The sequence below is a fragment of the Lithobates pipiens genome, unplaced genomic scaffold (genome assembly GCF_037356315.1).
Source record: "Lithobates pipiens isolate NorthernLeopardFrog02 unplaced genomic scaffold, aLitPip1_a1.2 Scaffold_8, whole genome shotgun sequence".
Taxonomy (NCBI): Eukaryota; Metazoa; Chordata; class Amphibia; order Anura; family Ranidae; genus Lithobates; species Lithobates pipiens.
In genome coordinates, this window is record NW_027507903.1 from 105,266,470 (window position 1) to 105,290,210 (window position 23,741).

Genomic DNA, 23,741 nt, shown 5'->3' on the forward strand with positions numbered 1-23,741 from the left:
CTCACTGGACCCTACCAACCTGAACAACTTAAGACCCATCTCATTGCTCCCATTCACCTCTACACTTCTAGAACTCTTAAGTCTACAACCGTCTTCGCTCCTACCTCGAAAATAATCTTCTTGACCCCTTACAGTCTGGCTTTTGCACACAGCACTCCACGGAAACTGCCTTACTAAAACTCACTAACGATTTAGTAACTGCTAAAACCAACAGCCAGTACTCCAAACTCCTACTACTTGACCTCTCTGCAGCCTTTGATACTGTTGACCACCCGCTCCTTCTCAATACATTCCGAGATTCTGCTCTATCCTGGTTCTCTGCCTATTTATCACAGCGCTCCTTCAGTGTCACCTACAACTCTGTCTCCTCCTCTTTACTGCCCCTTTCTGTGGGGGTCCCCCAAGGCTCTGTTCTTGGACCCCTTCTCTATCTACACCTCCTCCCTTGGTCACTTGATAACCACCCATGGCTTCCAATACCACTTATATGCCGATGACACCCAAATCTGTCGGTTTACTCCTCACCTCACTCCTTCAGTCTCCTCTCCGACATATAAGCATGGATGTTGCACCACTTCCTTAAAATAAATCTCTCTAAAACTGAGCTAATATTACCCCAAACCCCCTCCCCCCCTCCGCCCATGCCCCGCTCACCCATGCCCCCCCTCAATGACTTTTCCATCAAAATCAACAATGCAACCATCAGTCCCTCCCTTCGGGCCAGGGTACTAGGTGTAATCCTAGACCCTGACTTGTCATTTCAGCCTCAAATCCAATTGTTGTCTGAAGTTTGTAGAATTCACCTTCCGTAACAGCTCTAAAATTTGCCCCTTTTTAACAAAGGAAACCACCAAGCTCCTCATTCACTCCCTTGTTATCTCTCACCTTGACTATTGCAACTCCCCTCTTCAGTCTATCATGAATACTGCTGCCAGACTTATCCACCTCACCAACCGCTCAGCGTCTGCCAAACCCTCTCCTCCAATCCCTACACTGGCTCCCAATCCCCCAGCGAATTAAATTTAAAATACTAACCACAACATACAAAGCCATTCACAACTCTGCTCCGAGCTACATCACCAATCTTGTCTCCAAATATCACCCAAATCGTCCTCTGCTCTTCTCAAGACCTACTCTCAACCTCTCCTCTCCTCCACTCCTCATGCTCGTCTCCAGGATTTCTCCAGAGCCTCTCCCATCCTCTGGAACCTATTAGATTGTAAGCTCTTCTGAGCAGGGCCCTCTTAATCCTCTTGTATTTTATTGCATTATAACTGTATTGTCTCCCTAAGGAGCAAACACCCCCTATAGGTTATTGTCGTCCGGTAAATGTGGGTCTACCAAACAAACAAACCCCCCTTAGCTGCCCACTTCCACGTGCACTAACGACAAGAGTCCCAGAAAGAAACAAATAAACCACTAACCAATTATTACTACTAAGTGTCTATAGCCATAGATTTCATATGTAGAATAAAGTGATATAATCAGGTGTGTCATAAATAGATCAATGGTGATAAATCCCCACAAAAAATAAAGTATTACAATATTCTGTGTAAAAAGTCTGTATTATAAAATCACAATACATGCATGTTCTAAATCAAAGTCCATATAAAGCATATATAATAGTATGCAATAGTGTACCTAACGCACCAAAAAAAGTATATTAATAAAACCAATGGGTATTGCGCAAAGAAAAATAAAAGACAAGCGCTGTAAAGTCCACAGATCAAAAAATCCATATCCAGAAGTCAGAACATCACCATAAGAAATATATGTAGGATAAACAGTGTCTATATAAGTAGCTATATAGTGATTTTCACATCAATGGTGATCACATAGTGCATATAAATAAATCAAAAGCATCAATCACAGGCGACTTTTGTGCTCGCAGTATCTACTGGTGACTTGTGTGCCCCCCCATAAAAGGTCCCCATTCACCAGATCCTATCACCTATTATCACTATATTAAGCCAGTATCACCAGGTATCCAATGTTATGGCCTCCAGGTTAGGTGGACATGAGTATCAATGTATTCCACTTGGAAAAAGGAAATCAGCTCCCATAGTGTAGCAATTAAAAAAGTTCAATTTATTAAAAAATGTAAATATATAAAAAACAAAAAACAAAGCAGCAATGTATATTTCTTTAAAGTGCTTCAATATAGCAGCAGCCAGACGGAGCACAGAAGAGCTTGTGTAAAGCTGAGTAGGGGGGACGGCAGCGTGCGTTCCACCCTCTCCAGTTCCCGGAACTGACGTAGTATGCGTAGTATCCGTCTGGCTGCTGCTATATGGAAGCACTTTAAAGAAATATAAATTGATGCTTTGTTTTTATTTACATTTTTTAATAAATGGAATTTTTGAATTACTTAATACACTATGGGAGCCGATTTCCTTTTTCCAAGTGGAATACATTAACCACTTCCTGCCCAGTCAATAGCAGATTGACGTCCGTAAAGTGGTTCTGTTATCCTGACTGAGCATCATATGAAGTCCTTCAGGATAACATGTCGCCACGTGCTCAGTCTGACACACCGCTCCACCGATCTCAGTAAAGAGCCTCCAGCAGAGGCTCTATACCACGTGATCAGCCATATCCAATCACGGCTGATCACGATGTAAACAGGAAAAGCCATTGATCGGCTTTTCCTCACTCGCGTCTGACAGATGCCGAACGGCGGCTCTCCTGACAGGGGAGGTCTGCGCTGATTGTTTATCAGCGCAGCCCTCCCTTGGATGCCCACACTTGAACACCAGGGAAGCCCCCAGGACCTCCAGGGATGTAGGCAACATGCAGATAGCCAGTTATGCAACCCATGGCCATCCACATGTGCCCAATCTGTGCCAATCAGTGCCCACAAATGGGCACTGACTGGCACCATCATGTACAAAATAAAATCAGTGATTCCCAGCAATGCCACCCAGTGTCATCGGTGCCACCCATCAGTGCCCATCCATGCCCACCTACAAGTGCCACCCATAAGTACCCATCAGTGCTGCATACCAGTGCTGCTCATCAGTGCCGCCTTATCAGTGCCCATCATTGAAGAAGAAAATTTACTTATTTACAAAAAATAAATAATTTAACAGACAAAGAAAACCTTTTTTTTTTCAAAATTGTTGGTCTTTATTTGTTGCGCAAAAAAACAAACAAAAAAAAAAAAAAATCGCAGAGGTGATCAAATACCACCAAAAGAAATCTCCATTTGTGGGAGCAAAACTATAAAAAATCTGTTTGAGTACAGTGTTGCATGACCCGCACAATTGTCATTCAAATTGCTACAGCGCTGAAAGCTGAAAATTGGCATGGGCAGGAAAGCGTCTAAGTGCCTGGTATTGAAGTGGTTAATACTCATGTCCACCTAACCTGGAGCCCAAGGGACGCCTCTGGAGGCCATAACAGTGGATACCTGGCGATACTGGCTTAATAGAGTGGATTACACGCACACTACCCCTGCAGGGGTGAAAGGATTCAGTGAGTGGGGACCCTTGAGGGGAGCACACAAGTCACCAGGAGATACTACGAGCACAAAAGTCACCTGTGATTAATGCTTTTGATTCAGTTATATGCAATATGTGATCACCATTGATGTGAAAATCACTATATAGCCTCACTTATATTTCTTATGGTGATGTTCTGACTTCTGGATATGGATTTTTTGATCTGTGGACTTTACAGCACTTGTCTTATTTTTATTTGCGTAATACCCATTGGTTTTATTATTAATATACTTTTTTTGGTGGGTTGGATACACTATTGCATACTATTATATGGACTATGATTTAGCACATGCATGCATTGTAATTTCACTGACTTTTTACACAGAATATTGTATACTTTATTTTTATTTGGGGGGGGGGGGGGGGTTATCACCATTGATCTATTTATGACACACCTGAGTATATCACTTTATTCTACATATGAAATTTATGGATATAGACACTTAGTAGTAATAATTAGTTAGTGGTTTATTTGTTTCTTTCTGGGACTCTTGTCGTTCGCTGCCCACTTCCACATGCACTAAGGGAGGTTTATTTGGTAGACCCACACTTACCGGACGACAATACCCGATAGAGGAGTTTGCTGCTTAGATGTCCAAATTTGTATTTTGACTACAGCCCCCACTATCCTCCTGCCTATCCTATACCTATCCTTTTGCCCCCTAGGGGAGCCGTTTTCTTCACCATAAGCGCAGCTTTCTTTTACTTTTTATATAAATGAAATGTAGATGTGCAATTTTTAAAGTGATTGCAAAATTATTACCTTGTAAAACAACCCATTCCGTTTAAAATAGAAATGAAAGGCAAAATATTATTGTACAGATAAAAAAAATAAAAAAAAAATAAACCTTTTTTATAAATGATCACATTCCTTCTGCTCTCAGCTGTACAAGAGCTGGAGGAGGAGAAGCAGCAGTACACGGACCTTCTCAGTGAATGGCTGTGCAGCGGGGTCGTGTCAGGACAACTCTGATCATTGGAGGAGTTCCTAGCATAGCTATAGAACTGACCATGATGTGCTCTCCTGCTTCACGTGGTCAGTTTTTAATAGGAAAGTAAGGGGACACCAGGGATTGCACATAAAAGGAAGAAAGAACAGGATACTCTCTCATACAAGGATATGGTACAACAGAAACATATCAGGAATGTGAAGTGTTGAGGTAACAAACACTTTAAACCACAAATGATTGTGACCGAAACCCCCTCTATGGTTAGATTTACCTTGGTACTTGGTAGCCTCATTGGTTTACATTGCATTCTCACAGCACCTATTTGTGCATACCACTACAAATACACCTGTCACTACTCCAATTTAAAAAGCAGATGTCCTACCAATAAGTTGTCACAGATCCCACTGCAAATCTTCCCCAAAGTATTGGCATCAAGGGGAGCAAGGAGGAAGACATCTGCCCACCGTCGCAACTCAATGTGAAGAACGGGGTCAGAGCGCTGCGTCCACATCTGCATGTATAGAATATAAAAAATTAAAAAGTACAGAAGGTCAATATTTACCACAGAAAAAAAAACTGTAAATATGAACTCTGTAATGCAAAAAACTTAAAGTGCTTCTAAACCAAAACTTACACATGATAGTTGCATTAATTTTACCTTAAGTTTCAACTGATCATCTGACAAACAACATGTGGGAAGTTACGCTCACTCTACTTTATCTAAGGGATAGACATGTCTAAGTCCTTTCACATGGGCTTGTCCATTTGACAGACTCCACTTTGCTCAGCAGGAGGAAAATGGCTCCACTGATCCCCGCTGAGCAGGTGGATGACAGGTCCGTTTCCACTCACTGTGTAGAGACGGACCTGTCAGAGCCCCACTGTTCTCTATGGGAAGGATCAGATGAAAACGGACCGCCTGCCCGTTTTCCTCCAATCCCATTCGATCCGCCAGACGGATGGAAAATAGGGTCACCACCCATCTAGATTTCATGGACAGGATCGGATAGCAGCGGGTGTCAGCAGACATGTCACCTCTGACATCCACCGATCCAGAGGAGCGAATGAAGCGTTCGATTAAGTCCACCTGAAAAACAGCTCGAGTGGTTTCACACTGAGGCAATGCGCTGGCAGGACGTTAAAAAAACTATACTTAACTAGGTGGATGCAGCATCAGTCCCCTGGCGCCTCTGCACTGAAAACCAAGTGATCGAACATCGCCGGCCGCGCGGTTTTCAGATCTCTGTGAGCAGAGAGCTGTAGACTGTCCGTTACAGCTCTCTGCTCATTGGAGCACCGAGCTGTGGAGGGGGCGGAGTGGTCCTCTCAGGCTCTTAGCGGCTCACTGAGAGGCTGAGACGGGCGTCAGTTCAGGTACCTGACAGATCCAGACTCCCACCGACGGGATGACGCAGTGCCTGTGCTGACATCTGTGACATCAGCAAAAGAGCAGACTTCAGTCCGCTCTCTGCTTAAAAAATACACGTATTACAGGAGATGAATTGCATTTCTGTGACCCATAGGAGAAGCCCAGCCAAACGAGCTTTGGCTGGACTGCTCCTTTAACCACTTCCCGACCAGCGCACGACAATGTGCGTCGGCAGAATGGCACAGACAGGCATAAGGGCGTACAAGTACGTCCCTTTAAGAATGCCGCCGTGCCATCAACATTTGCACCGGTCAGGATCTGAGTCCAGACGCGGGTCCCGCAGACTCGATCACCGCGGGGATACCCGCGATTGTCTCACGGGGAGATGCGGAAGTAAACAGCACCTCCCCGTTCTGCCTAGCAACAAGTGACACTGATCTCTGCTCCCTGCGATTGGAGCAGAGATCAGTGTTCACTAACACACAGTCACGCCGCCCACAGTTAGTAACACGCCCCTACGACACACTTAACCCCTACACTGCCACCCCCTGGTTAACCCCTACACTGCCAGTGTCATTTACACAGGAATCAGTGCATTTGTATAGCACTGATTGCTGTATAAATGACAATGGTCCCAAAAATGTGTAAAAAATTTCCTATGTGTCTGCCATAATGTCGCATCACAATAAAAAAAAAAAAAAAAAAAAAAAAATCGCTGATCACCGCCATTACTAATAAAAAATATAATAATAAAAAATGACATAAGACTATCCCCTATTTTGTAAACGCTATAAAATTTGCGCAAACAAATCAATAATCGCTTATTGCGATTTTTTTTTTTTTAACAAAAATATGTAGAAGAATACATATTGGCCTAAACTGTGGAAAAAAAAAAAAAAACAGGGGATATTTATTATAGCAAAAAATAATGTTTTTTTTTCAAAATTGACACTTTTTTTGTTTATAGCACAAAAAATAAAAATTGCAGTGGTGATCAAATACCACCAAAAGAAAGCTCTATTTGTGGGAAAAAAGGACGTCAATTTTGTTTGGGAGACATGTCACACGACCGCGCAATTGTCAGTTAAAGCATCTCAGTGCCGAATCGCAAAACGTGGTCTGGTCTTAAGCCAGCAAAATGGTCCGGTCTGAAAGTGGTTAAGAACTATCTGAATTGTCACATTTGTCGGTAAAAGCATTAGAACTGTCAAACTGCTTTCTTGTTTGAGGCAGGACATTCTTAAACATGAATGCCAGAAAAGTATTGCATACTGTAATCTATCCCCCTCTAGCTACAGGCCTTAAGGAATTCATAAGAACAAAAAATAAATCTCCACATCTTACCTTCCACTCATCATCATCACTGAAAATTGGTACAGATATTTCCTTTACATTATAAAAGTGTTTTGCTTTTTCCGTAGTCACAACCTGCACTTGTACCTACAAAGAAGACATTAAGTTATATGGAATATGATGCAGGACACAGAAACCAGCAGCACAGAACATAAGACAACCTGTGTTTAGGCAAACAACAAAGTAGTGCTTGGTGAAGAACATTGACGAAAGTATTGCTACAATATAGGTGAATGTATTTCAGAAAGCGAAGGCTATGGAAATAATTAGTTATCTGGATTCTGGCTAAAGTAAAAAAAAAAAAAAAAAAAAAAAAAAAACAACAGTTGAACATCATCCTACAGCTTGCTTCTCCAAAACAGTGTATACTGTTAAGGCAGATCTGTGGGTGGTTCAGACATATGAAGATGGCTCCTTTTCTAGGTTGCAGACATCTCAAGGTGCCTGCCCACAGTTTCTACTTCTTTGGAAAGAAGACTTACATTTGCGGGGAGGAATGGTTTCATAAAGAAAAATGTACCCACAGCTCACATTGTCACCATTTAACTCAACTTCTTCTTACCCCTAAAACTGAATTATCGTTTTTGTTCCCCCCCGCTATGCATCACCAGGGTCATAACTTACCCATAAATAAATGGACTGTAAATGATCACCTTGTAAAAAAAAAAAAAAAAAAAAAATTTGAAATACCTTTTTTATAAGTGATCGCATTCCTTCTGTTCTCAGCTGCACAAGAGCTGGGGAGGAGAAGCAAATGTACATGGAGCTGCCCAGTGAATGGCTGTGCAGGTGGGTTGCCAGGACAGATCTGAACACTGGAGGAGAACAGGCTGAGTTTCCAGCATAGCTAGAGAAATGACCACAGTGTGTTCCCTTGCTTAGTGTGGTCAATTTTTATTAGGAGAGCAGAGGGACTGACAGAAACCCCAGGGATTTCACACAAAGGAAGCAATACAAAGAGAACAGGATAGGTTTCCATACAAGTACATTGTACAGCAGATACATATCAGGAATATGAAACGTTGAGTTTTCAAACACTTTAAGTGTGTCCCATGTCCTCATTGGCTGCTGCTTAGTGTATAAATTTCCCCTGAAGTGACTCCTGAACCGTTACCTTCTGGTGCTGCGGAGATAAATTTAGCATCTGCAAATGTTAGGCAATGATGCCACTTGCCCGCCCCTTCGTCCGCTCTCTTCTATTCACAAAACTCAACCTATTTTCTTTCCCAAAATGAAAAGTGCTCTGTGATTGGAGGCAGATCCTGTCATTCATTGACCGGTCCCCCACTCACAAAGTGCTTTACATTCTGGGAAAGAATAGCACAAGGTTTGAGAATGGGTGAGAAGATACGAGGTGTGGGGAGCACCGCCAATGTGTCACACTCGCAGCGCCCCGATCTCAACTCCTGCAAAGCCCTAAGATAACTGCTCTGGGAGGGTATCTGCAGTCACTGTACCCCCATCACTTGGTCCCCATACTCCCTGAAAGGAAGCCCTGAAGTAGATACAGGCAGTCCCCTACTTACAAACATCTGACTTACAAATGATTCCTACTTACAAACGGAGGGAGACAACAGGAAGTGTAAGGAAATCTACCCCTAGGAAGGGAAATTCTCTCCTGTAAGAGTTAATATGGGAAAAAGGTGTCTCCACTGATGCTTTATCACCAATCCTTGTTTCCCCAACAACCCAAAATTTTCTAAATCCAATTGTCACTGGGACAGAAAGTGAGATGAACTCTTCTGAACAGGGGCACAGACAGCAAAATAAATGTTACAGGGGTGACAACCCTTCCCTATGCTATCTAAAAAAAAAAAAAAAAAAAAAAAAACTTAATAGATTTTTTGGCTGGAGCTACACTTAAAAAATGTACCTGTTCCGACTTACAAACAGATTCAACTTAACAAACCTACAGTCCCCATTGTTTGTAGCCTGGGGACTGCCTGTAAAATATTCCTCTAGCTTGTAATCTGCACTTTGTATGATAAATGTTTAGCATGGATATCACTTGTGTACACTCACCCCAGGTATTTGTAGAAGACGGGATACGAGAAGTGGAAGCTTCAGCGCAGCCACACTGCCTGTCACTCCCACAAGCACACGAGCTTCATGGGGTGTGGGTGTAGTCATGGCCCCGGGAGATTCCATGGCAGGATTGATGTCCTCAGGAAACAAATCCTTGGTCAAATCCTGTGGAAAAATAAATAAATAGATGGATATTCAAAGATCAATGAAAGCAACACTTGAACAGTCAACTGTTCGACTTCCTAAAAAAAAAAATTGGGGAAATTGCATTCATTCCGAAGCCGATTGTTAAAAGTAAACAAGATTTTGAAGTAATTTTGAATGGCATTTACAAAGTCATTAACTGTACTATTTTTGATACAAATGCTTTTGTAGTACCCTCTACCTTAGGTAGGTGCTAAGTGTAAGAGTTTTGTGTAAGCTGCCAGTGCAGGTAAATTTAAGCAGGCCTATGCTGTGAGCTAGGCCTGTTTGTTTTGACCTGGAGGCAGGGTAGTGGTCTAGTACAGTGTTTCTCAACTCCAGTCCTCAAGGCGCACCAACAGGTCATGTTTTCAGGATTTCCCTCAGATGAAATGGCTGTGGTAATTACTAAGGCAGTTAAACTGATTAAATCACCTGTGCAAAATAATGGACAGCCTGAAAGCATGACCTGTTGGGGCGCCTTGAGGACTGGAGTTGAGAAATACTGGTCTAGTATAGCAGTAGCTGACCGACTGGCAGGGGGCAGGCCTTCTACATATACCCATGGTCAGCCTGCTTGGGGGGGGGGGGGGAGGTGTTAGCTGGGTGAACTGGATGATCGAGTGTTACACTGTCGTGTCTGAGGGAACCCCTATCTGACTTTACTCCGGGTATGCGTACCAACTGTCTCCTCCAGCTCCTGTTTCAGGATACCTCTCCATGACTATGTAAGGAGAGGCTCCCAGAGATGGAGGAGCTCGGGAGCCTCTCCTTACACAATCATGGAGAGGTATCCTGAAACAGGAGCTGGAGGAGACAGTTGGTCCGCATACCCGGAGTAAAGTCATTCAGGAAGGATCCAGGGCAGGTGTCAGTGAGTGGAAAGCACAGTGGAGAGATCTGGAAGAGGCATGTCAGGGGAGCTGGATGTAGAGCCAGAGACTATGGGAGTTTGTGTCAGATCGATGCAGCCATGAGGGGGGGCAGGATTTGCAAGTCGGACTTGCTGAGATCAGTAGTCCATCTACATTTATTCTCAAGTAAACCGTTGCTGCCATAAAGGGGTACGGCAGCTACATAGGGTCAAGTAACCTCACTGGGACCTATTCAGAGCAAGGCCTAGTCATGTTCTGATGCTGTGACGGGATTACTAGACTTTGACAGTAGTGTGCTGGAGGGAGAAGGGTTCTGAAGTAAAAGTCTGTCAAGGAATTGCGCTGGAGGAAAAAGTCTTCTGAGGTAATAGTCTGTCAAGTTTAGTGTCAGCCATCTTGTTCTTTTGAGAAGTGTGACGCAGTTACTATATTCTTCAAAATACTAATTTATCCTGTGGGCATCCCATGTCCCTTTCCCCAACCAAGTTCAATCCCCTAATAAAACATCAAAAACCAAGCAAGAGACTGTTCATTCACTAAGAAGTATGTTTAATGGATGTCTGACAGTAGGGTGAAATGTGTGGATGCTGTGACACGTAGCAACCCATCGGTACATTTTTTTTATCACGGCTCTTGTTATGTATTTGAACACCACCATTGGCTCGTTGCTGCAAGCTGGCTCCTCCCATCTGTAGAAGTCCATCTGTATGTGAGCAGGATCATCCACACTGACATGCAGATCAATCGCTATTATCAGTTACTGCTGGCAGTTAGGCTGGGTTCACACCGCTGCGGCAGCGAGAACCGGATGTGATTCGCACCCCACCTGCAGTGCAAATCACATCCGATCTCTGTGCGATGCAAGTTCAGCCATACAGATAGTATGGCTGAATTCGCATCGCACCCGCCGCAAACTCGCACGGGACCCTTTTTTTGGCCCGCAGCAGAATCGGATCGCATGGGTGTTCACACCATGCGATCCGATTCCTGTCCGAGTTTGCAGATCGCACTGCGATATGCGAACTGATCTGGGGGTGTCATTAACATTTCACTGACACTCCCAGCAGTCCGCATAGGGCAGTGTGAACTGCCGGCGGGAGGCATGCGATGCGGGAAAACGCTGCGGATTTGCGGCGTTCCCGCATCGCTCCAGTGTCAACCCAGCCTTAAGGATGGGCTCAGGCGCATTTGCAGTTCAACGTGCCCGAGTCCGCCAGAAGGGTTACACTGCGCAGTGCTAATCACAGGCAGCAAGACATATGCAGCTGCGGATCGGGAAACGTCTCACTGCCTGTAATTAGCACTGCACAGGGTAAGCTTCCTGGCGGACTCGGGCACGTGGAGCTGCAAACATGCCTGAGCCCATCCTTACTGGCGGTAACCCATATCAACATCCAGATCGCAACAAAATGCATTCTGACTGGCTGTTCCATTTTTCAAAAACGGACTTGAGGCAGGCAGGTGTGGTCTGGTGTCACAGCAATAAGCATCACCAATGGAAGATTTTCCCTCACTTCCTGTTCTGGACACAGACAGGCGTCCTATCCCCCTCATTACTCTGCAAATTTTACAAAGTTTTGTCGCTGCTTCTCCTTTACCATCTCACTGGAATCAGGCAAGACACATGTAATTATAGTATGAGTGTTAGTCCTCTTCAAACATGGAGCAATGAAATGAATAAAAAACCATCCATTCCTCATTTCCATCGATCATCACATTACCATCATCCGCCGCCCTGCTCTCTATGGCTCCATTCCCCGTCCTGTACACATAAACACAAGCAGCATGGAAACTAGCCCTGAAGACTACAACTCCCAGAAGTCTGTACGCACTCCCCGATCAGCCAATCAGTCCGTATCCCAGCATCCTTCACTCCTGCCGCAAGCGTGTGTCAGAAACATCTGGGGAGATTACTATAGCTCGCTCTCGGTCAGCTCTTCTAGATATAGATTTCAGCTTACGCTTGTTCGGCAAAGCATGCTGGGATTTGTAGTACTAAGCATACACTGGGGCGGGGCGTACACAGACTTGTTCACACCGAGAGACAGTAAGGAAAGCCTGGGAAGTATTACCAGCACTTCCCACAACCCCTTCGCGCCTGTTTACTCCCCGCCCACCAACCAATCATCGATTTCTTCCTGGTCATAAATAGATGTGCCCGCCCATCTCCTAAAACACACTTGACCATGCTCTGCAGTGTCTAATCACAGATAAGGTGTGACGTCATAAGGTGATGTGAGTCAGTGGGGTACAGCGGTCCAGTACACCTGAACAAAATAGGAATTCTTTGGGGTTTTTTTTCGTCCATGCAGTGCATGATAATATTACAGCTTCAATACCGGACCAATTCTGACACTTCTCACCTTTCTGTATCCCCCAAACCAAATATCTCTCTCGCTCTATTATTTCTTTTTTTGCAGAGGTCCTATGGAATAAAATGGCGGGTGTTGCCACGAGGTATTTTCAGGAAAAATTAACTTTAACCACTTCAATACAGGGCATTTTCACCCCCTTCCTGCCCAGACCAATTTTCAGCGCTGTTACATTTGACTGACAATTGCGCAGTCATGCAACACTGTACCCAAATTACATTTTTATCATTTTTTTCCCCCACAAATAGCTTTCTTTTGGTGGTATTTGATCACCTCTGCTTTTTTTATTTTTGAAAAAAAAAAGGTGTAATTGTTGAAAAAAAACACAATATTTATCTCTTTTTGCTATAATAAATATCCCATTTAAAAAAAAAAATTCCCTCAGTTTTTGCCAATATGTATTCTTCTACATATTTTTGGAATTTTTTTTTGCAATAAGCGTATTGGTTTGCGCAAAAGTTATAGCGTCTACAAAATATATATTTTTTTTTTTACTAGTAATGGTGGCAATCTGCGATTTTTATTGTGACTGCAATATTGTGGCAGACACTTTTGACACTATTTTGGGACCATTCACATTTATACAGCAATCAGTGCGATTAAAAATGCACTGGGTACTGTGTAAATGTGACTGACAGGGAAGGGGTTGAATGTGTATCCTAGGGAGTGATTCTAACTATAGGGGAGGGGGACTCACAAGGGGAGGAGACCAATGGTGTGTTCCCAGTACAGAAGAACACTGATCGGTCTCCTCCCCTTGTGAGTCCCCTCTGACAGGACGTGGCTCTGTGTGTTTACACACAGATCCACGGTGCTGCTGTGCTCACGGGCAATCGCGGCCGCTGGGCACGTGCATCGGGTGCCTAGTGACGCAGCGGGGAGCGCTGATCGGAGTGTTCTGGGGGGGGATCACCCTGTCAGAACATAGCAGCTCAGCCAGGGAGAACACTGTACTAACTTCAGATAGTTAGTACAGCGGCTCCAACTGGAGCTGACATTTTTTTTCTTCATTCAACCAGAAAAAGACTCAGTGTGTACCCGGCTTTATACAGGTGGTATGGTGATAGAATTATTTTTCCTGACAGACTCCATTGCAGCAACGTGTGGATTAAGTCCCGCCTCCACTACCTTATAGGACACTACTCCCATAAATCTTTGCTCCCTGCTCCTGGCTGTGTTCTTTTTTTGTCCTCCTCTGAAAGACCCAGAGGTGGTCTTTCTACCTGAAGATCTGTCATTCCCACGATCGAGGTCGGCCGGTCTGCGACTCTGGGTCTGGAAAGTCGCATTACTCTGCTAAGCCCTAGCAATTAGCAGGGTATGGAGTGGGCAGTGGAAGAGGCGCTGTGAAGATGCCCATACCCTGGCCACTGGCAGGCAGGCTGCGCATTGGTTGGATAGCCAGCTATGAGCAGGTGACCTGTTTTGCCCCCTGGAAAGTCCGGTGTCATCTTACCTTACTTTCGGCCGAGTGGTCGATCGTGGTGGGAGTGGTGAGAGGTTCTATGGTTCATTATGGCAGCAGTTTGTGTTATCTTTTATCTGTCCTCATTTTTTTTTCTGTTTGTTTGTATGTGCAGGCATGGCGGCTGATTCTTCCGCGTTCCAGCCGCCGTTCTACTTCCGGGTTTGCGCTCTCGGCCGTACTGCGCATGCGCGAGTACGGTTTGAGACCGAGGCGTGGTTTCGCGCATGCGCGATAGCGTCAACTGCCACTATTTCGCGCATGCGCACAGGCACGGCGATGACATCACAGGGACGGGCTATTTAAACTGGGAATTCGTCTGCAAGCTTTCCCCTGCCTCTGTGTTGCATCTATTGGTAAGTGGCATTCTGGGACAGGGTGGCTATCCCTTCCCTGTCCCTTGCACTGATCCCTTGTCATCTTTTCAGCACGTATGGATATCGCTGAGGACATGGATTCTCTACCGCCTGTCTGTGGCCAGCCCTCTCATAAAAGGTATTTTTAATGATCGCCTGAAGGTCTGGTGGGGGAGGGGTGTATATCTGTTAGCTTTGTCCTGATATCTTGTCTCTTGTGGTTCCTTGTCTTGTTCCTGTTTCAGCCCTTCCAGGTCAGAACAGCATCGCAGCTCTCATAGAGGGAGCGACTCCTCCAAGTCGCATCACCGGCACTCCTCTTCCAAATCAAAACATTTTGGTTCCTCCTCAAGATCAGGACACCGTAGTGAGGAACGGTCGCATTCCTCGAGGGCTCAATCCAGTCACTCAGCTAGTGCCTGTTGGGGGTGTAGAGCTCATGTACCGGCAGGAAAATCTTTGTGCGATCTCTGCTACACCAAGGCTTCCAATGAAAGGGGTGACGCGGATCAACAACTTAAAACCCTGGTGGAAAAGGTTGTTAAGGAGTCCCTCAGAAATATTGAGGGCCAGTCCTATGTTCCTTCGGCAGATCCGCCGCATTCTCCAGGGAGGGAGACTCAGCTGCAGGATACTTGGGAATCCTCTGTGCATAGCCACCCCTCAGCTGCCATATCTGACAGTGACTCTGATGAAAGTGATCCCTGTGTGGGTTTTAATTTCACTCTACTTCCTGATTCTGTGGCTGCTCCTTTCAAACAGAGAAAATTCTTTAAGCAATTACGAAGGAACGGATTAATTTTCCTTTTATCTCTGAGCTAGGTGAGATTATCACAGATGAATGGGGCAAGGTGGAGAAGAAAAATTCCATGCTGTCTAAGGTTTTGAAACTCTATCCTTTCAAGGAGGAAGAGGTGAAGCATTTGCAGTCAGCACCGTTGGTAGACACAGCAGTCATGAGGCTGGTGAAACATGTGACACTTCCCTTAGAGGATACTGTTTCTTTTAAGGATGTTCTGGACAGACGGATTGACGCTGATTTGAAGAGAGTGTATCTCATAGCAGGAATGGCCTGTAAGCCAGCGTTAGCTCTGGCCGCTGTGTCCGAAGCAATGGAGGTATGGACGGATAGTGTAGATGAGATGCTTAGGAATATCTCTGAAGATACGGCTAAGAGCTCGCCTATCCAAGAACGTAGGCTGGCCTTTCTTGGGGAGGCCTCTATCGACATCATACGCCTGGTGGCTGGGGTGATGCTTTCTTCTGTTATGGCCAAGCGGGCTCTGTGGCTCTGTCCTTGGCTGGCGGACCCAGCCTCAAAACAAGTATGGTGACGTATCCCCTTTGAGGGGTCCTCCCTTTTCGGCAATAAGTTAGATAAGGCTATTACCCGAGCCACTGGTGGGAAGTCGGGGTTCCTTCCCCAGGATCGGCGTTTGCAAGCCCAGAGAAGGTCTTTTCCAAAGAGACAGTACCAGGAACGAGCTAGGGAAGCTCGCACTTACAGGCCGGGCTGTGAATTCTCCAGGTCCTGAAAATCAAGACAATCCTCTTTTAAAAAAATCTACAAAAAGTGGTTCAAAAGGAGAGAGGGAACCGACTAAATCCGTTTGAGGTTGGGCCCGCTCAGACAGGTCAGGCGGGGGCTCATCTGTTCCACTTTCTCCATGTCTGGGCGGCCTCGATCCAAGACTTCTGGACCGTCAAGACTGTCTCCTCAGGTCATGTTTGGACCTTCAAGGAATCTCCCAGGCTCAGATGGGTCCCCACCTCTCTCCCGGCTTCAGAAGAAAAAAGGCTAATTCTTCTAGCCTACGTGGAATCTTTGTTGACTCAAGGCGCCTTTATCCATGTTCCAGTCAATCAGCGAGGCATGGGAATCTACTCTCCTCTGTTTATGGTCCAGAAGAAGAGTGGGGCCTGGAGGCCGGTCATAGATCTAACTCACTTGAACAGTTTTATCAAAAAAGAAAAGTTCAAGATGGGGACATTATCCACAATTCAACAATCTGTTCAAGCAGGGGACTGGATGGTCTCCATAGACCTCAAGGACGCCTATTTTCATGTCCCAGTTGCAGAAAATTACCAGCAGTATCTCCGCTTCTCCGTGGGCGAACACCATTTTTAATTTACATGCCTTCCCTTTGGGCTATCAACTTCTCCGCATGTATTTTCAAAAGTTCTGTTGGCAGTGGTGGCTCTTCTGAGGACCAAAGGGATTCGTCTACATCACTACCTAGACGACCTTCTACTGTTGGTTCAAGACAAGGATCAACTTCTGGTACACAGAGAGAAGGTCATCTCCACCCTACAGGAGTTCGGGTGGATCTTGAACTTGGAGAAGAGTCAGCTGGACCCATCTCAGTTGCTGGTGTTCTTAGGGGCCCTATTCAACACTGTCAGAGGCACCATCTCGTTACCAGAAGAGAAGTTGTCAGTGGTCAGGGACAGAATCCATCCGGCCCTCTCTGCCTCTCATCTCCAGGCTCTCCAGGGCTTGAAAATTATAGGCACTATGGTAGCAACAATTCCAATGGTGAGGTGGGCACAGTGGAGGATGAGGCCCTTTCAGAAGGGTTTCCTTCATCAATGGTCAGGCAACAAAACCCAGCTGATTCGAATCACCTTATCCATGAGGAATTCCCTTCTGTGGTGGCTCCAACAGGAAAATCTCTGCAACTGCCATTCCATTCTCCCCATTTCATGGGTAACCATAACGATGGATGCCAGCAACAGAGGCTGGGGCGCCCACTGTCTGGCGGAAGTGGCTCAGGGCACCTGGGTTCTCCTCTCCAGAAGGACAGTGTCAAACATCTTGGAGTTAAGGGCAGCCTTTGAAGCTCTGCTAGCCTTTTGGCACCTGATTTCAGGAGCCTCGGTCTTACTCAGGCTAGACAATACCACAGCAGTAGCGTACATAAGAAGGCAAGGGGGTACCCGAACTCTATCCCTTCTCCAGGAGGTGGAACCGATCATGACCTGGGCTCAGAGGAACCCGAAGGATCTGACAGCAACATATGTTCCGGGGATTCAGAATGTTCAGGCAGACTTTCTTTCCCAGATACTTCTAGACAACGAGTGGTCTCTTCACGAGGAAGTGTTCAATTGGCTCCTGACGTTGGGGCTCTCCCCGGAAGTCCACCTATTTGCCTCTCCCTGCAACAAAAAACTGTAGAGGTACTACTCAAGGTACAGGGATCCTCAAGCCTACGGGGTGGACGCCTTGACGGAGAAATGGTGGTTCCACAGGGCCTATACCTTCCCACCAACTCCTATCATTCATCAGTTCCTGAGGAGACTCAGGTCAGAGAAGTGATAGCCATAATCCCTTATTGGCCCAACAGACCCTGGTTTCCGCTTCTGATGCTCCTCAGTTTCAGGGATCCAATTCCTTTACCATCCAGACCAGACCTTCTGTCTCAAGGGTCGAGATTACATCCTTGCCCAGATCACCTGCGCCTAAAATCTTGTTTTTTTAAAGGGGACGGTTGAAGGCATTAGGCTGTCCTGAAGAAGTCATTCCCACTCTTCTTAGTGCACGAAGAAGTAGTACCAACCGGGTATATGAGAGAATTTGGGCGAAGTTTACAAGTCACTTGTCTTTAAGGTCCAGTTCCTGTAATACCCTGGCAGTCCGGGACGTTTTAAGCTTCTTACAGTCAGGATTGGATATCTCCCTTTCAGTTAGTTCTCTCCGTGTCCAGGTATCAGCAATTTCAGTTTTTTCTGGAGTCGCATGGGCCAATCATCCCTTGGTCCAACAATTTTTCAAAGGAGCAGTCAGGCTTAGGCCACAAAGGAAGCCTAGATTTCCCAAATGGGACCTTCCATTGGTTCTAGATTTCTTCTCTCAACTTGACAAAACTCTCTCAGTCAGGGAATTAACCCTTAAAACCTATTTTCTGATAGCCATAACTTCGGCAAAGAGAATCTCCGAAATTCAGTCTCTAGGTGCAAAGGAACCCTTTCTTACCTTCTTTCCAGATAGGGTTGTCCTAATTCCGATGTTGGGGCCAAATCCCAAGGTTACTTCTGTTTTCCATGAAAACCAAGAAATCACTCTTCCTACCTTCAATTCTGCTGGAAGTCCGGATCCACATCCACTCGATTTGGGAGTTACTCTAAAACAATATCTGGATGTTATAGCTTTTCGTCAATCTGACTTCCTCTTCGTGTTGGCCTCCGTTAGATCCATTGCTGCTTGGGTGGTCCAGGCAATCAAATGGGCTTATAGAGAGAAGGGCTTGGCTCCTCCTGAGGCGGTTACAGCTCACACTACCAGAAGTCTCTCAACCTCATGGGCAGCTTCTCGTCATGTTGCGCCTGAAGTAATCTGCAGAGCGTCCTCCTGGTCTTCAATTCATACCTTCATGTCTCACTATTGTGTTGAACCAGCATCCTTATCCTCTGTTGATTTTAGTTTGAAAGTCCTGTCGGCTGACAGTGTTAAATAAATCTTTTTGTTCAGCATTTTGCCCACCCGGGTGTGTTTGGCGAGGTATTTCCCACAAGTTGCCGCCATGGAGTCTGTCAGGAAAATGGAAAATTCCTATCAAAATACTTACCGTAATTTTCCTTTCCTGATGGACTCCATGGCAGCAGGAGTTCCCTCCCAAATGGCTGGAGTAGGCTAGTTACTGAACACGGCCAGGCGCAGGGAGCAAAGATTTATGGGAGTAGTGTCCTATAGGGTAGTGGAGGCGGGACTTAACCCACACGTTGCTGCCATGGAGTCCATCAGGAAAGGAAAATTACGGTAAGTATTTTGATAGGAATTTTCCATTTTCTCACTGATGTTTGCGACGATAACTCACAAGTGTGGTGCAATCACTGTTTACATATGCGTGTGGGACTTATGTATGCATTTGCACATAGTGAGGACAGGGGTGCTTTAAAAAAATATATATATTTATTTTATCCAAAACTTATTTTACACTGTCTCTATAGTTTTTTTTTTTTTTGTATTAACTTTATTGCTATCCTAAGGCTATTATTATTATACAGGATTTATATAGAGGCAACAGTTTACACAGCGCTTTACAATATAAACAACATCCCATAGCATGCGCTGTGACAAGTCCTCTTTATGGAGAGATCGGGGGTCTATTCGATCCCAAATCTCTCCTCTGGCTTAAATGCAACTAATCAGACACAGATTGGTCTGATTGGCCCTTTTCTGCCTTCGCCCACGTTCACATGTCGAATTCCATGTCAATTCATAGCCTATTGCCAGCAATGGCACCGTCCCAATCTGTGCGATGCCGACTTTGCGGCGCCACACTGATTCCCAAAAAGAGTTCCTGCACTACTTTTGGGCGACTTCAGGGGCGATTTCAATAGACATCTGTGCACTAACTCACAGGTGTCTCTGTAACTGCACCCGAAGTCTGACTGATACTCCGGTTTGAACTTGCACGATTTCAAACCTGCCCTCATCCCTCTGAATTTGGCGCGTGAGTGCGCCCGCGTGTCCTGGGAACTTGATGTTCCCAGGCGGGCCTGCGATTGCGGTTGGGAGAGGAAGAACAGGGAAGGTGCCGATGTAAACATGGCATTTCCCTATTTTTCCTAGTGACAGGACAGTGATCTCTGATCCCTGTGATCGGGACCAGAGATCACTGATGTGTCACTCGTAGCCACGCCCCCTCACAGTCAGAATCACTCCCTAGGACACACTTAACCCCCTCAGCGCCCCTTAGTGATTAACCCCTTCCCTGCCAGTGTAATTTTCACAGTAATCAGAGTTTTTATAGCATTGATCGCTGTATAAATGACAATGGTCGCAAAAATGTGTCAAAAGTGTCAGATGTGTCCGCCATAAAGTCGCAGTCACAATAAAAATTGCAGATCTCCATTACTAGTAAAAAAAAAAAATAATAATAATAAAAATGCCATAAAATTACCCCCTATTTTGTAGACGCTGTAACTTTTGCATAAACCAATGAATAAACACTTATTGCAATTTTTTTTTTACCAAAAATATGTACCGGCCTAAACTGAGGAAAAAATTTGTTTAAAAAAATATATAAAATTGCATATTTATTATAGCAAAAAGTAAAAGAGTGTTTTCTTTCAAAATTGTTGATCTTCTTTTGTTTATAGCACAAAAAATAAAAACCCCAGAGGTGATCAAATACCACCAAAAGAAAGCTCTATTTGTGGGAAAAAAAGGCCATCAATTTTGTTTGGGTACAATGTTGCACGACCGCGCAATTGTCAGTTAAAGCGACGCAGTGCCAAATCGCAAAAAGTACCCGGTCATTTGGCAGCCAAATGGTCCGGGTTGAAGTGGTTAAGTAACACCTGATGGAATTAGGTTTGTTGCATCATAAGCAATTGCCATTTTAACCATGGCTACAGCTCGTTCAGCTTATTCTAGGAGGGCGTCCGTGTACGTCCTCCCAGAATCCTGCTCCCGCGTGCCCCTGGGGCGTGCACCTGGGAACATCCGTGACCGCCGGGTCCAGAGGACCTGACGCATCACGGTAAACGGCTCCATTTGACGGAGTGACCACTTGTAAACAAACCGGCGACACATCATGACGCCAGTTCCTCCCTCCCCTCTCTGTACCGATCGGTTTAGTGTGAGGGGAGAGACGGCAGCAGCTCTGTGGGCTGGATGTGCCCGCAGCGCTGCTCAGTGACAATAATCTGCAGTACTCTGCCTATACTCTGCAACACTGTGCAATACTCTGCCAACACTCTGCAACACTGTGCAATACTCTGCAACACTGTGCAATACTCACCAGTACTCTGCAATAAATTTTAAAAGAAACAAAGAATTATTTTTTTATTTTTTTACCGAATTTTCAGTCTCTTTTGATTAATAGCACAAAAATAAATGGTGATTAAATACCACCAAAAGAAATCTCTATTTGTGTGAAAAAAAGGACAAAAATATCATATAGGTACAGTGTTGCATGACTGAGTAATTGTCATTCAAAGTGAGAGAGCACCGAAAGCTGAAAATTGGTCTGGTTAGGAAGGGGGTTTAAGTGCCCAGTGGTCAAGTGATTAATTAAGGCTGCTTTCACACTGAGGAGTTTTCCAAGCGATTTTGCGTAAAAAAAAAAGCTCAAGAAAAATGCTTCCCTTTAAAATCAATGAATGTGTTCACACTGGGATGGTGCGCTTCCATTGCAGTGAAAAAAATCCTGCTGGAAGCAATTCTGGAGCAAATTTGGGGATATAAAAAACATGGCAAAAATGCCCCATGGTGCCTTTTTGGTGCCGTTTTTGATTCACAGGTCCCTTAACCCTTTGCTAACTGGCTCACGCCGATATACGTTGGCAGAAGGGCACGTAGCGCAATAGCGCCAAAAGTGTCCGATCTGTCCGCCATAATGTCGCAGTCACATTAAAAATCACAGATCGCCGCCATTACTGGTAAAAAAAATATATATATTAATAAAAATGCCATAAAACTATCCCCTATTTTGTAGACGCTATAACTTTTGAAGAAACCAATCAATAAACGCTCATTGGTTTGTTTGTTTTTTCACCAGAAATATGTAGAAGAATACGTATCGGCCTAAACTGAGGAAAAAAAACGTTTTTTATATATTTTTTGGAGGTATTTATTATAGCAAAAAGTAAAAAATATTGAGTTTTTTTTCAAAATTGTTGGTCTTTTTTTGTTTATAGTGAAAAAAATAAAAACCGCAGAGGTGATCAAATACCACCAAAAGAAAGTTTGTGGGAAAAAAAGGACTGACAATTGCGCGGTTGTGCGACGTGGCTCCCAAAGAGCCACGTCGCACAACCGTGCAATTATCAGTTAAAGCGACGCAGTGCCGAATCGCAAAAAAACGCTCTGGTCTTTGCTCACCTACTACTAATCTTACTAGCATATTAAAGTGCACCCATACTAAACCATACAGGTTTGGTGGCTGCTCACCTCCTGTGTGGCTAGCTGTTGGTGATATTATAGTGCAGATGGCGGTTTCCATGACAGCCAATGTCCTATACAGATCTCCACACCTGCAGAGGCTCACAACTGCTGTTAGCGAGAAAGGATGGCTCGTGTTTATGTGCTGTTACTTCTGGTTCTATTTGCTTCATTGTTTGAAGGAGCGCGTTCCTACCACTCTGAGAGTAAGTTAACTTAAGAATCATTTATATTTTGTCTATTTAATTTATTTTTATTTTTCAATTTTATTTAAAGAGGAAGTAAACTCTCCCACTCTGATGCTTCTCTTCATTTAGTCCATTATAATAAGTAATTATCAGACTATAGCCACAGTAATCCAGCCCAAATCGCATATTACTTACTGTTTAAAGAAACTCTAAAAAAACTTGTTTCCAGGGGTTAGGTAGCGCCATCTTAAGTAGTGTTTTCTGAGTCCACAGTGGAGTGTATTTCTGCCCTTACATTGAGCACTTCCTGTACTGTTAACCAAGCCTCCTTCTCAATCCAACGTTTATATGGCAACTCTGCTTCCCTGTTCATAGCTTACTTGTTTATTTCATAGTATTTACTTGTGTTGATGTCTAATGTTTGCCTGTGTCAGTCTTATCAGCTTCAGCTGATAAGACTGCAGTAATGGCCAAGTTTACACTGCATGTCATGTCACATGATCACATGGTGTGTAGAAGGAAGCTCTGAATGATTCTGAAGTCTCCTGGGAGTTCAGTGTTGTGCGGTAGGAAGTCCTGATAACAGATAGATAAGCACATAGAGAGTGTGCCGTAAATCAGGGGAGATCTGGGCATACTCAGTGACTTCATTCTAAAGAACAAAAGGGATTACAACAATACTATGCAAGTAAGGAGATATCTACAAGCAGTGTTCATTAGGGTTTTTTATGCTGATTTGCATGGGACAAAGTTGTGGGGGAGGGTTTACAACCACTTTAAAGTGGTTGTAAACCCTTACAAACCACTTTGACCTACAGGTAAGCCTAGATTAAGGCTTACCTGTAGGTCCAAGCAATATCTCCTAAACCTATATGGTTTATGAGATATTTGCCCGAAAACGGGCACCGCTGTCTACGGCGCATGCGCCGTAGACAGCGGCGCGCAGGCGCACTGAGCGTGGCATTCTCATCGACGAAGCTGCCGCGCGTGTCGGCTCCCGTGCGCATGCGCGGGAGTGACGTCATCGCGGCTTCGCCGAATGACAGCGGCGGAGCTGCGAGACCCCACCAACAAGATGGATGCGGCGGACTACAGGGGACAGCGGCGACTTCGCTGGCTCCTGTGTCAGGTAAGTGACACATAATGGGCTACTATGCGATGCATAGTAGTCCATTATGCTTTGCCTTTGCAGGGAATGAAAGAGGAAGTAAACTCAT

General features: G+C 44.9%; 1 protein-coding gene across 4 annotated transcripts in view; it reads right to left on the reverse strand.

Annotated features, from left to right (window-relative positions):
* Positions 1-12,322, reverse strand: part of PPCDC (phosphopantothenoylcysteine decarboxylase) — a 64,699-nt gene extending 52,377 nt beyond the window's left edge. The window contains exons 1-4 of one of the 4 annotated variants that reach the window (XM_077473033.1): positions 12,217-12,298; positions 9,195-9,362; positions 7,164-7,259; positions 4,833-4,961 (exon numbers count right to left, since the gene is read on the reverse strand). In XM_077473033.1, coding sequence (XP_077329159.1) covers positions 4,833-4,961; positions 7,164-7,259; positions 9,195-9,362; positions 12,217-12,258 — 435 coding nt within the window. In that variant the 5' untranslated portion in view covers positions 12,259-12,298. The other 3 variants (XM_077473034.1, XM_077473035.1, XM_077473036.1) reach the window with 3 other exon arrangements.
* Positions 12,323-23,741: the final 11,419 nt, after the last annotated feature.